Source organism: Cyprinodon tularosa, unplaced genomic scaffold (genome assembly GCF_016077235.1).
Source record: "Cyprinodon tularosa strain WSP-4 unplaced genomic scaffold, ASM1607723v1 ctg90, whole genome shotgun sequence".
In the NCBI taxonomy this organism is placed as follows: domain Eukaryota; kingdom Metazoa; phylum Chordata; class Actinopteri; order Cyprinodontiformes; family Cyprinodontidae; genus Cyprinodon; species Cyprinodon tularosa.
The window spans coordinates 53,406-66,636 of NW_024039674.1; the positions used below are offsets into that span (position 1 = coordinate 53,406).

A 13,231-nucleotide genomic window follows, 5' to 3' on the forward strand; every position below is an offset into this window, starting at 1 on the left:
ACATTTAGCTCCTTCAATATTAATTCTTAACTTCAACCCTCATAACTGTATAATAATAATGATAGGACCAATAAAATTATAATATTGATGGTTCTCATTAGTGTTTTTTTTACACTAAATGTCTTTTCATCAGTCTCAGAATCAGGTAGCATTCTTGATTCTTATCGGTTTACATTTTTGTGAAAGTTTTATTCCTGTCTTTCTATATAGAAATTGGTGGATGTACAGAGCTCTCTAACTAAAGTTACAATAATTTAGGACATTTCCCAAAGCAAAATAGTATTAATTTATGTCAAACTATCATTCAAAATGACACATTTCTGACTCTTTAAAATATTAATAATAAAGTCTATTAATATAAATATTCATAATTCATGTTAATTTTAAGATTTGCTTATTCCTCTTTGCTCCATGCCTTTTTTACATCATTTATCCATTCAGAACCTCAACATTACAGACATTTTAACATATTGAAAAAGATAGAAAACTAGATCTTAGGAGGCAAATAGTCAAAGGCATCCAGATTTAAAAGAAATGTAAAAAAAAAAAACACACATTTTGTAATTACATCTTTTAGCTGCATCAGTAGCTACTATATGCTAAGACTTTTTAGATATTTTAACATTAAATGTAGTTCTATTTTATTTCTGTGGATAAAGCAGATTATTACAGATTAATTATCTCTAATAGCAGCGATAATGTGGCCTTGTTTTAAACTGCATCTCACTCTGGCCTTCCTGCTGTATTCTTTGGCTGATATTACTGTATATCCAGTAGTATACTCTATAGTAAGTAAAAATTACGCACATACCTGCTTTACTCTGTGTCCTCATGAATCTAACCCCAATCATTTCTATCCCCCAGGTCGTTCAGGTCAGGCGGTGGCGGTGCGAGCCAAGGTTTTCGGCTTCAACGTCATCTTCTACGACCCCTACCTGCAGGATGGACTGGAGCGCTCGTTGGGCGTGCAGCGTGTCTACACCCTGCAGGACCTCCTCTACCAGAGCGACTGCGTCTCCTTGCACTGCAACCTGAATGAGCACAACCACCACCTCATCAACGACTTCACCATCAAACAGGTAAAGTTGATAAAACGCTGACAGGACGTCATGAAAAGTCTCTCCCTGCAGCGTTAAGCGCACTTCTGAAAAGTTGCTTTAGCTGACCGATATTGCATTAGATTGCAAACAGCATGAATAATGAAGCACTTAGATTATTATTTAAATTAAATACTAAATTGGTCACTAACACACTTATTCTATAATAGAGCTACTCCCAACACTAATATAGGTTTATTCAAGCTGAATATAGGGATGCAATGATGGCAACGAGGACTCTACAAACAGCTAATGCTGGTTTACAATCTGCTAATAGAACTATTGAGGTTGTTTTTATGTACAAATAAGCTTGTTTGTCATATTGGTCTGAAACGTCCAAAAAATAAGTTAAAAATTCAAGTTAAAACTTGCCTTTTATTTTAAAATTCTACTTTTATTAGACATGAAAAAACTCAATTCTGCACATTCTATTTTTATTCTGGATTATAGTAACTGCTGCATGATCACATTTAGAGTTAAACATGGTGCTGGGAGCATGATAGTGTGGGGCTGATAATCATGTAGATATATTTATTTTCCTACTAAATGAAATCATTTTGAAAAGTTACTTTTAAACTAAAGTTACTTTGTTTAAAAACATTTAGATTTGACAAGGAGCAAACGCTGGAGAAATACTTTTCCATTCACCTCATGCCGAAAGTAAATCTAACCCCTTTTGTGGAGCAATTTAAGCATATGTAGTTTGGAGATGGTTGGGACTAGATTTAAAAGATCTCACCAGAACATCTTGGATACGGAAGAGGATTAGGGCCCCTGAAAAAAAAAGAAAGTTAACTGATTTTTAAATATTATTTCAGTTTATTATGGGAAAAAGTCAGAATTCTGACTTTAATCTCAGAATACTGACTTTTTTCTCAGAATTCTGACTGAACTCTGACAGCTAACAAGAATGTTAGCATCAAGCCTTAGCTTTGACTAGAGACTGAACTAGCTCTCTTGTTTTAACTTCTGCTGAGAAATTCTGTGAAAAAAGTCAGAATTCTGACTTTTTCCCATATTGAACTAAAATAATATTTAAAAGTCATTAAACTTTTTTTTTTCAAATAGAAAAAAAATTTAGAAACAACCCACTGGACTTGGTTTCCAAGTTTAAAGACGTTTTGCTTCTCATCCAGGAAGTTTTTTTAATTCAAAATGTCAGGAATAGCATTGAGTTTGAGGTTTTATACATATAAAAAAAGTCAAAAATAAAGTTTTTTTATTTTTTCAGTGGCCCTAATCTTCTTCAGTACTTCGAGAAGCAGTGCATTAACCTGATAGGAACGTAACGCAGCCATTTGTGAAGGGAAAACATCCTCTGAGCTGTTGGAAATCACTGTTTGCCTGAACTGAAGGATGTTCTGAAGACCTTTGGAGAAGAGCAACATTTGAGGAGGGGTTAAAATAATAGAGAAAGAAGAAAGTCCTTTCCAGCTCTTTATCTTAAGCTCCAACAAAGCTGGACACAGATTCATTCCTTTGCTCTGTCAAATGCAATTAGCATCAGCCCACAGCTATAGCAAATGTATTGACTGGCTGCACAGCTGGAGGCTGCTCTATGAGGCAGCGACACCAGCATGGAGGCTGTGGAACTGCAGCCTCCTCTAAAGCGTCTCCTGTGAGATGTTCTGAACGTATGAGGAGATAAGTAGGAGTGGGAAGTTGCAGCCGAAACCATTTAACTGCTTCTTTCTACAAGCCACATGAGTCTCAGCTGCTTCTTCAAGTGCTGCAATGAGGCAACACTTTTCTCACTAATGCCTCTAAAAATGTTGGCAGGTCTCCCAAGCTGAAATGGAAATGTGATTTTTCTGTCTTTTTTTTATGTTAAAACAAGCAGAAGCTAATAATAAAAGGAGTGCCTGCCAGGGTAACGGCTTTTCATGCCCCTGGATTCCAGGTTTTGTCAAGATTAAGGGATTACTTTCATCTGAGCATATTGACTTGATTTCTCTCCCCCTCTACAGCTCCTTTCAAGCACATTTACACCAAAAGGTCGGATGGGCTGCCTCATCTCCATCTCTTTTTTTTTTTTCCCAGATGTAGTCTGATTGTCAGCTCCAGATCAAATAGTAAATCAGAATGACAGATTGTGCCCGGCAGAGCCTCAGATTTGTATTTTTATCTTTCGGTGTGACAGATGCGTCAGGGCGCTTTCCTGGTTAACACCGCTCGGGGGGGCCTGGTGGACGAGAAAGCTCTGGCCCAGGCGCTGAAGGAGGGCAGGATACGGGGAGCCGCTCTGGATGTCCATGAAACTGAGCCCTTCACGTAAGTCACAGAAACACGTGAGAGAAAAACACGTTTAACCCGTTAATTAAGAAGCAATGACTTAAAACTGAGCATTAAAGGCTGTAATCTTTGCTGTTTCAACTTTTTTAAACCCTTTTTAAGGCAAGTTACCGTTTTTGATCACCTGCATACCCCTTACATACCTTTCCTGTCCCTGAGTGAGGTCTAGAAGCACAAGATCTATATCCAGCCATTCAGCAAAGATTCTGCTATATGGCTGTACATCTTATTTTGCCATTTGATCAATTAGACGAGGCCTTGAATCATATATTACCTACTGTAAATTAAGTTGAAAAAAAAGATAAGTCAATAAAAAAATGTAAAAATCTAATTGAAAATTTAAAAAGTAAAGTTCAAAGTTTATTAAGCCTAGTTAACAATTATATTTAGGTTTATAAACTAAAAACTGTAAGTGACAGTATCAGCATTAATGCCTCTGAGTGCCAAAAAATATTTCTTTCATTCTTTCATGAATTTCTTATAGAAGCACTTTTTTTTTTTTTTTTTTTATATATTTGGGCAAGTTGGTGTTTCTTGTTATTACATTGACTTTAATTTTTGCAAAATACCCACATTTTTTGAATTTCACAAAGGTAATAAAGTCTTGTAATAACACTATTGGCTTAAATTTTAGATTTTCAAAGTATTTCACTGAATGCCCTATAAAGGGTTAAACCCACTTTTTTCTTCCACTGAATTTTTCAACTACCTGCTCTCATTGAACGTTTAGCTCCTTTTGTAGTTTAGTATCCCTTTGATTTTTTGCTAGAAATCTGCTGATTCATCACATGATTGTCAGATATCTCTATTTTCATTATTCCTATATAATAATTTTATTTTTGAAAAAAAACAACACAAATCTTCAAATATATCACATTTTGTTACGATTATATGCAATTATAAACTTTCAATTTTTGATTTAGAAGACAGAAATATGACAACTATTTTTTTTTTTTTTTTTTTGCTTTTACTGTATTAAAGGGTATATTAGGAATAAATCAGTCCAGATTATTGCAAGAATTCTAGGTTTAAAATTCAAAAAAGTGGTGAGTGAATCGCTCCTTAGCAGACATACTGGAAGCAAAGTCTTAATGCTGATTTTAGGAACACAGTTAAAAAAAAAAGGTGTAGAAATGAACAAAAATGAATCTTTTAAAGTTTAAAACTGTATATGTGTTTTTGTGTTGCAGCTTTGCACAGGGCCCACTGAAAGACGCCCCAAACCTGATCTGCACGCCTCACACAGCCTGGTACAGCGAGCAGTCGTCCCTGGAGATGAGGGAGGCGGCTGCCACCGAGATCCGAAGAGCCATCACAGGTATTCCTCAATCCCTCCTTTTTTTTTTCTTTTTCTTTCTATTGACCATCCCGTAAGAGGTAAAACAAAAACAAATAAGAACAATAAAAAAAGAAATACTGTAAAGCTATACACTAAACAAGACATGGCTCACATGGATTCAATCACAAATACAAATGCAAGATGACTGCTAAAAGATCACTAATTTGGCACAGTTTTAAGTTGATCTACATGCATCAACATCAGATCCCAGACAGATAAGAATTTTTCCCTGCACCCCCTGAGAGTATATTTAATTTTCTCTAATTGTATATATATAATATATAATATCTGTGGTACAAATATGGCCGTAGCAACGTTGGGTTGAAGATTAGTATTTAGTGCTTCTGACAAGGTTTTAAAGACCGGAGACCAATAGGTTGCTACGGCTGGACATGACCAAAACATACGTGTTAAATCCACAGGAGTGTTTTGACACCTGTTACAGCTTGCATCTGTTTTAGGATATATTTTAGCCAGTCTTGCTTTGGAGTAGTGGATGCGATGTAGGATATTGAATTGAATAATGCTTGGCACAGGAAGTGCTGTTGTTTACCTTTAGTAGATCGCTCTCGCAATTGTCCTCTTCCATCACAGGCGTAACTTTCTGAAGGACTAGTGAGGACATGTCCCCACTAACAATTTCAATAGACTTAGGCTATCAGCAATAAGTGAGACAAATTTCTAAATTTGATTTTGCTGCTTTTGAAGAAGGATAATCACTGATGTAGCTGAAAGAGAAAATATCCAATTAATCCATTTTTCTGGATGGATTGATGGATGAATGAAACTGAAATTGTGTACATAGTAGGGAGGCATGATATATTGCTGTTAGCATCGGAATCGGCTGTTATTCATCCTTTTTTTTGTATACACATATACACATACACATATATATTAATGCCTAACTACCCATAAATATAAATATCTGTGTATTTTGATAGCTTTGTGTTCTCAACAATAGGAAAGCATTCAATGAATATATGTTTGAGATCAATTTTGGAAAATACAAATCCTATTGAAAGCGTTTGTGTCGAGTAGCTGTAGGTCCATCAGCCGCCATTCGTCCCCCCCCAACTTTCATCACAAAGTTACACCCTTGTCTTCCATGTCCTCCCCCCAACTCATCCAACCAGTCTGCTTTGATCTTTGCCAGTGCGGTGTTTTTAAAAGAGTTTATACAGTACAATCACTAATTTTGGAGACCAGTCTTTTAGAATTGAACGGAGAACAGATCCTATAGACCAGATGGTGATGTTATGTATGGGAAATCGGGATCTGAATCCCTGCTCTAACTGCCGTTTGTTTCATTGTGTCCTATCTCCTGCTACCAGTTTGTAGTTTCTTTATTTGTGGCGTTTCATTTGGCAGGACGAATTCCTGACAGTCTACGAAACTGTGTCAACAAGGAGTTCTTTGTCACCACGGCCCCCTGGGGAGTTATGGAGCAACCTGGCGTCCACCCTGAGCTCAACGGCGCTGCCTACAGGTAGGAAACAAAAAGGTCTGGAGGGCAACATATGCCTTTCATTTATGAACAGTTGTTCAGTTAATGATAATTGAGTTTTGTATCATTTTCTCCATGGTTAAACAATTTTTTGTTTTTCTTCCAGTCGAGTAGAACAGACGATACAGTGACATTCAAAAGTATTCACACCCCTGGAACATTTATAGTTCACTTTACAGCCACAAATTTCACTGGTTTTATTGTGGTTTAATCTGATAAAGCAACACAAAGTAGCTCAAATGTGAAATAGAAGGTAAAACCTGTTTTTTAAGCCCCTTAATTATGCTAATCCAGAATTTAAAAAAAGCCCAATTGTGTTTCCATATTGTAGTGTGCCACAAGCAATGTAAAGAGACACAATACGCATAAATGAAGATGCTCTGGTCACTCTAAAGTGCCTTGAGATTATATATGCTGTGAATTGGCGCTATATAAATAAACTGAATTGACCAGATAATTAATTGTATAACAGTGTGAGGGTAATTCTTCCTGGATTACCTCTTTTTTAGCTCCCATCTATAATCTGAGCTTCTTCCTGTCCCTGATGAGGAATCACAACCCCACAGGATGACGCTGCCCCTTGCCTGCCTCATTGTGGGGATAGAAAGCTTTGCATTTGTTTGCTGACTCCTCTACAAGATGCAAACCAGGACAATTAGTTTTATTGAGTATTATTAGGTTTCAGAGGAAAAGATCTGAATCCAAATATTTGTCACACATTTTGGATTTTAATTTGTAAGACATCTTGATATACTTAGGGTTCATATATCAGAGAAAATCCAGGCGATCTGAATTATTTAGCGTGCATTACAGACCCCCAGAACACCTCTCTCTACATGTTTGTCTGGTTCTGGGTTCTTTTGATCTCAGCATGTCCACCTCCGTCTTCTTCTTTCATGCAGCCAGGTGAACCAAACTCTCCCGGCCGTAACAACCGGCGTTCCCCAAGACAAAATTAATGCCTAGATCAGGAGCAGGTAAATGAGACACCCTGGATGGAACCCTCTAGTCTTAAACTCACCTGATGTGTTTCCTCCCCTACCTCTAGAGCCCCACTTCCACCATCCTCACCCCCTCAAAAAAAAGAAAAAGAAACTCACCTGTTTGACTGAACTTAGAGTAGAGCTGGATGGCAGTGAATGTGGGTTTGGAGTGTCCTAGTAAGAATGATCTGAAGCAATTCAGATTATTGTTGGTGATTTCCTCTTTCCGGTTTTTGTTTTGTTTTGTTTGGGGAAACTTTTGCTGCTTTGTTCCTTTTCTTTGCAGTTTATGGGTTTTGTGGTGATCTATTTTTCTATTGAAAATGTCTCTTTTTTCCAAATCAGGAACTAGAAACGTTAATGTCCGTATTCCAATGCCTTCCTAGAGAACATTTAAACCACAGGTGTCAAAGTGGTTCCAGAAAGGGCCGTGTGGCTGCAGGTTTTCTTTCCAACCAAGCAATAGCTCACCAGACTCCAGTCATCTCATCAAGTCACCATGTTCAGATTGGACTCACTTGATGAGATGAATGGAGTCTGGTGTGCTATTGCTTGGTTGGAAAGAAAACCTGCAGCCACACGGCCCTTTCTGGAACCACTTTGACACCCCTGATTAAACACATTTTCTGCCATTTGGAAAGTGGAGAGAGAGGATTGTCAATTAAGATTAGTTTTTCATCTAATGTGATCAAGAATCCAAGAAAAACTGGTTTAAAAAATGGTCAGTCATCCAAACAGTAGCTAAGTTTTTGGCGTTTCAGTATTACTTCAACAAAAATATTTATAATATGGAATACTTACCAAACAGGTATGAGGAAGCGCTAATATTCACAGTAAAAGTTACAAGTTTTACGCTTGTGCAAACAAAATGACAAATAAAATCTGTCTAAGTCTAAAAAGTAAGCAAACTAGCTATTTGGTCAAATGGGCTTCAATTTAGCCAATCCTGATAAAATAGCCCACAGAGAGTTTAATAAAAGATGCAGAAACATCACAAGGCACATAGCACCACCTAGTGGTTGTATTTCCAGTGAGTACAAATTCTAATATTTAGCTAGGTGTAAATGTTTCTATTTTACATTATACAGGTGCTGGTCATAAAATTAGAATATCATGAAAAAGTAGATTGATTTCAGTAATTCCATTTAAAAAGTGAAACTTGTATATTATATTCATACATTACATACAAACTCATATATTTCAGATGTTTATTTTGTTTAATTTTGATGATTACAAATGACAACAAATGAAAATCTCAAATTCATCATATCAGAAAATTAGAATATTGGTGCCACACTCTAATCAGCTAATTAACTCAAACCACCTGCAAAAGCCTTTAAATGGTCTTTCAGTCTAGTTCTATAGGCTACACAATCATGGGGAAGACTGCTGACTTGACAGTTGTCCAAAAGACGACCATCGACACCTTGCACAAGGAGGGCAAGACACAAAAGGTCATCGCTAAAGAGGCTGGCTGTTCACAGAGCTCAGTGTCCAAGCACATTAATAGAGAGGCGAAGGGAAGGAAAAGATGTGGTCGAAAAAAGTGTACAAGCAAGAGAGATAACCACACCCTGGAGAGGATTGTGAAACAAAACCCATTCAAAAATGTGGGGGAGATTCACAAAGAGTGGACTGCAGCTGGAGTGAGTGCTTCAAGAACCACCACACACAGACGTATGAAAGACATGGGTTTCTGCTGTCGCATTCCTTGTGTCAAGCCACTCTTGAACCACAGACAGCGTCAGAAGCGTCTTGCCTGGGCTAAAGAGAAACAGGACTGGACTGCTGGTGAGTGGTCCAAAGTCATGTTCTCTGATGAAAGTAAATTTTGCATTTCCTTTGGAAATCAAGGTCCCAGAGTCTGGAGGAAAAGAAGAGAGGCACTTCATCCACGTTGCTTGAAGTCCAGTGTAAAGTTTCCACAGTCAGTGATGGTTTGGGGTGCCATGTCATCTGCTGGTGTTGGTCCATTGTGTTTTCTGAGGTCCAGGGTCAACGCAGCCACATACCAGGAAGTTTTAGAGCACTTCATGCTTCCTGCAGCTGACCAACTTTTTGGAGATGCAGATTTCATTTTCCAACAGGACTTGGCACCTGCACACAGTGCCAAAGCTACCAGTACCTGGTTGAAGGACCATGGTATCCCTGTTCTTAATTGGCCAGCAAACTCTCCTGACCTTAACCCCATAGAAAATCTATGGGGTATTGTGAAGAAGAAGATGCAATACACCAGACCCAACAATTCAGAAGAGCTAAAAGCCACTATTAGAGCAACCTGGGCTATCATAACACCTGAGCAGTGCCACAGACTGATCGACTCCATGCCACGCCGCATTGCTGCAGTAATACAGGCCAAAGGAGGCCCAACTAAATACTGAGTGCTGTACATGCTCATACTTTTCATGTTCATACTTTTCAGTTGGCCAACATTTCTATAAATCCTTTGTTTTTATTGGTCTTCAGTAATATTCTAATTTTCTGATATGATGAATTTGAGATTTTCATTTGTTGTCATTTGTAATCATCAAAATTAAACAAAATAAACATCTGAAATATATGAGTTTGTATGTAATGTATGAATATAATATACAAGTTTCACTTTTTAAATGGAATTACTGAAATCAATCTACTTTTTCATGATATTCTAATTTTATGACCAGCACCTGTATATGGTTTAAATTAATAGATAGAAGCATTCATTGTTGTTTTTTATTGTCAATCTTCATGACACAAACGTAGCTTTATTTTTTATTTTTTTGTTTTGTTTTCTTTTTCTTTGTGATAAAGCTTTTTTATGGCACTTAAGTTTAAACAAAAACTAATCCAACTTTTAAATTTACAAAGTGAAATGGCCAGTTGATACTTTTTACCTTGGTATGTTCCAAATTGGAGGAACATGGATTTTATTCTAGAAATATACTTAGAATTTGACTTTTTTTTTTTTTCCTTTTTGTTGCATAATTTTATAACCCTACTGATAATGAAAGTAATTAGCTCTGAATGTTAGCATTTCCAGTACTTTACATTGAAGAAAACTTGTTTCAGTTCTATTAAATAACTCTAAATAATGATATGAACGCAGCAAAGGTTAATATTTATCACAGGTTTTCCTGCTATCCTTAACATTTTACTTGCAGCTTATCTCATTTAAACTGAGATTAGAAAAGAAATTATCTTAAAAGCCGGGATTACTTTAAGTATTTTACAGTTAATCTACTAAAAATTATTTTAATAGCTTTATTTTACTTCCAAAAGTCTGAATCCTGTCTAAATTGAATTTGTAAGATGTATTATTAAGAATAACTTTAATTCACATTTCTAAAGTTTCGTCCTTTGGTGGAAAAGAGACAGAAGTATCTCCATATATTTGGTGTACAGTGGACTAACCCCTGATCTTCTACCCCCAGATACCCGCCGGGTGTTGTCGGAGTGGCTCCAGGCGGTCTCCCGGGGGCGTTAGAGGGCATGGTGCCCGGTGGGGTCCCCATCGCCCACACTCTGCCCTCTGGTACACACCCTTCCCAGGCCCCGTCACCCAACCAGCCCTCCAAACACGGCGAGACTAGAGAGCACCTCACCGAGCAATAGCAACAGAAGGGATCCAAGCAAACGAACATCTCATCGGACCGGCGCTCAGAAAACCAACCGATCATAAAGCAAAACTGACCAACCTGGGGACCAAGAGACAGTGAAAAACACCACAAAGCGGCTGCCTGTCGAACCAGCCTGGAAACGGGAACTAAGGAAGTGTTACGGAGAATTTGTACTTTTTAAAAGTTTCGGTTTTTAACTCTGTCTCTTTGAGTTCTGTACCGAATTTGCTCTTTGACGATGTTTTTGGGGTTTTGTTTTTCTCCTCCACTATGGGACATGCTTATGATTGTGGACACAGAGTCCAGCTCCAGGATTACCAGATGAGACTCTGTCCAGCCCAACCTAGACACATCAGAGCTCATGGGAAATGTAGGCCCCACTTCTCAGAAACACCAAGGGGAAGAGCAGAAAACATACCATCCTGTGCTACTGGACCTCATTCACCCCCCTCCTGATCTCCCAACACCTTTCCAAGCTCTCCTTCATGTACGACGTGTGTGTCGTTTAGATCCCTCTCATTTAGGCTTCAGAAAATAATTTTGTTTTTCTATTGTTTAGTGTGAATGAATAAGAATTTATTATCAACATATATCTATTTATCATTCTTGGAAAAAAAAAAAAAAACACATGGGATTTCTCATCAGTTCCAATAATCTAGAGTGATTTTAATTCCTTTCCTGGCACCAAATTGCAGCTGAAATACCATCATCACCACTAGAGGTCGCTTTTATACAACAATTTGGCTTTTAAAGAGGGGACCATCAGTGATCCATCAGGTTCCTTTCAGCTCCAAATATACTGTCTGCTGACAGGAAAGGGTTAAAGCACACTTCAGTTCTTAATAACTCAGGAAAAAAAAAACACCTTTTACAGATTTTCTTCCCATGAATTTATCACTTGGGGGGGAGAAGACTAATCAGTTGAGTCTGAATCTGTCCTCTTCTCCATCATGCTCTTCATTGTGGTATTTTTCTATACAAGGTGCATCATATGTTTTTGGTGTTAAAGAGTTTTGAGGAGTCCTGTTAGATTTGTATTGCCTAGTTAAATGTTCCTATAACCATAGTCTGACGTGATCCATCCCCTCTCTTCCTCTCGCTCTCCTCCCTCCTTACGGTTTCTTCGCTTCGTTCTATTCAAGGCCAGGTTCTTTGGGGGAGGGAGGGGTCGTCCTGTACTCTGTATGAGCAATAGCTGAAACTCCTTAGTGTCCCGACAATAGCGGAAGAGGCAGCCAGCAGTATGTTTTCTTTTTGTTTTTAGTGTGAGTATTTGTATTTGTTTCTTGTACAAGGTGAACATTTAGCATTCAGTACAGTTCAAATAAAGAGATGATTCAGAGATCCAGTCTTCTGCTGCTTCATTGTGATCCTTGGCTGCAACATCAAAAGACGTCTAGTTAAAGTAGGGCTGCAACTAACGTTTATTTGGCAAATCGATTAATCTGTTGATTTTTTTGGTTAAACGATTGATTATCTGATTAAAGATTCCTTTAAGAAAAATGTTTACAAAATTAAACCAGGTGAAACTTAAACTTTTCCACTTGAGGAGTTCTGGATAGAGAATATTGACAGACGAAAAAGTTTTTTTTAATCTTCAATGCAAAATATTAACTTTTTTTTTTTTTTACTGTCAACTAAAGACTATCAACTAAAGACACGTTTTAGTCTCTATACTCCAGTTAACAATCCGTTACTAAGTTAGATGACGATTATTTCAATAATCGATTAATCACGATTAATTAAATTGTTTTAGCCCTAAAATTAAGTCTTCATTTTTTTTTTACGACTTACTTGTTTTGTAAAGTTACAATACAGAATGCTGCAAATGTAGATGCAAGATTTCCCTGACATTTTATAATCCAACAACATGAAACCAGCCCAATTCTTATCCTCTCCTAAACTCCTATAAGAAAGGTAAAATTATTAGAATATATATTCATTATATAATAAGAGGCCTCCCATAATGTTTGCAACCAGGAGAGTAAATATCTGATAAATAGCTTGCTAATTATTCCATCAGAGCAACAGTAAAATTAACATGTAGGGGTGGGTATTTATGGTTTATTATCCTGATAAAGTTTAAGTCATAACAGCTTTGATTTATTGTCTGAATAATAAATTAGACTTAGTGATTAAAAAAAAAACCAAAATAAATATTTTCTCTTTCATTTAGTGCTGGTTGTTTAGTGATATAAATCACTTCTTTATGCAACTGGTGTTCAATTTTAAATTTGAATTATATTTTTTAGGAGTTTTGTTTGAGGGGCTATGATTGCCTGCAGTCACAGCTATATTCTTTCCTAAAAACTTCCAAGAATTAATGAAGACATTTAGGACTCATCGCCGAGCCCTACTGAGATTTGATCCTTTAACCTACGTATAGTGTCTAACTAACACTTCCCTTCCTAACAGCCATG

At 37.2% G+C, this 13,231-nt stretch overlaps 1 protein-coding gene across 2 annotated transcripts in view; it reads left to right on the plus strand.

Moving 5' to 3' along the window:
- LOC119775951 (C-terminal-binding protein 2) overlaps window positions 1-12,155 on the plus strand; it is a 46,465-nt gene extending 34,310 nt beyond the window's left edge. The window contains exons 5-10 of one of the 2 annotated variants that reach the window (XM_038274115.1): window positions 865-1,079; window positions 3,238-3,368; window positions 4,580-4,707; window positions 6,097-6,214; window positions 7,135-7,209; window positions 10,626-10,762. In XM_038274115.1, the coding sequence (XP_038130043.1) occupies window positions 865-1,079; window positions 3,238-3,368; window positions 4,580-4,707; window positions 6,097-6,214; window positions 7,135-7,198 (656 nt within the window). In that variant the 3' untranslated portion in view covers window positions 7,199-7,209; window positions 10,626-10,762. Of the gene's footprint in view, window positions 1-864; window positions 1,080-3,237; window positions 3,369-4,579; window positions 4,708-6,096; window positions 6,215-7,134; window positions 7,210-10,625 lie in introns of both variants that reach the window. The other variant, XM_038274114.1, reaches the window with a different exon arrangement.
- Window positions 12,156-13,231: the final 1,076 nt, after the last annotated feature.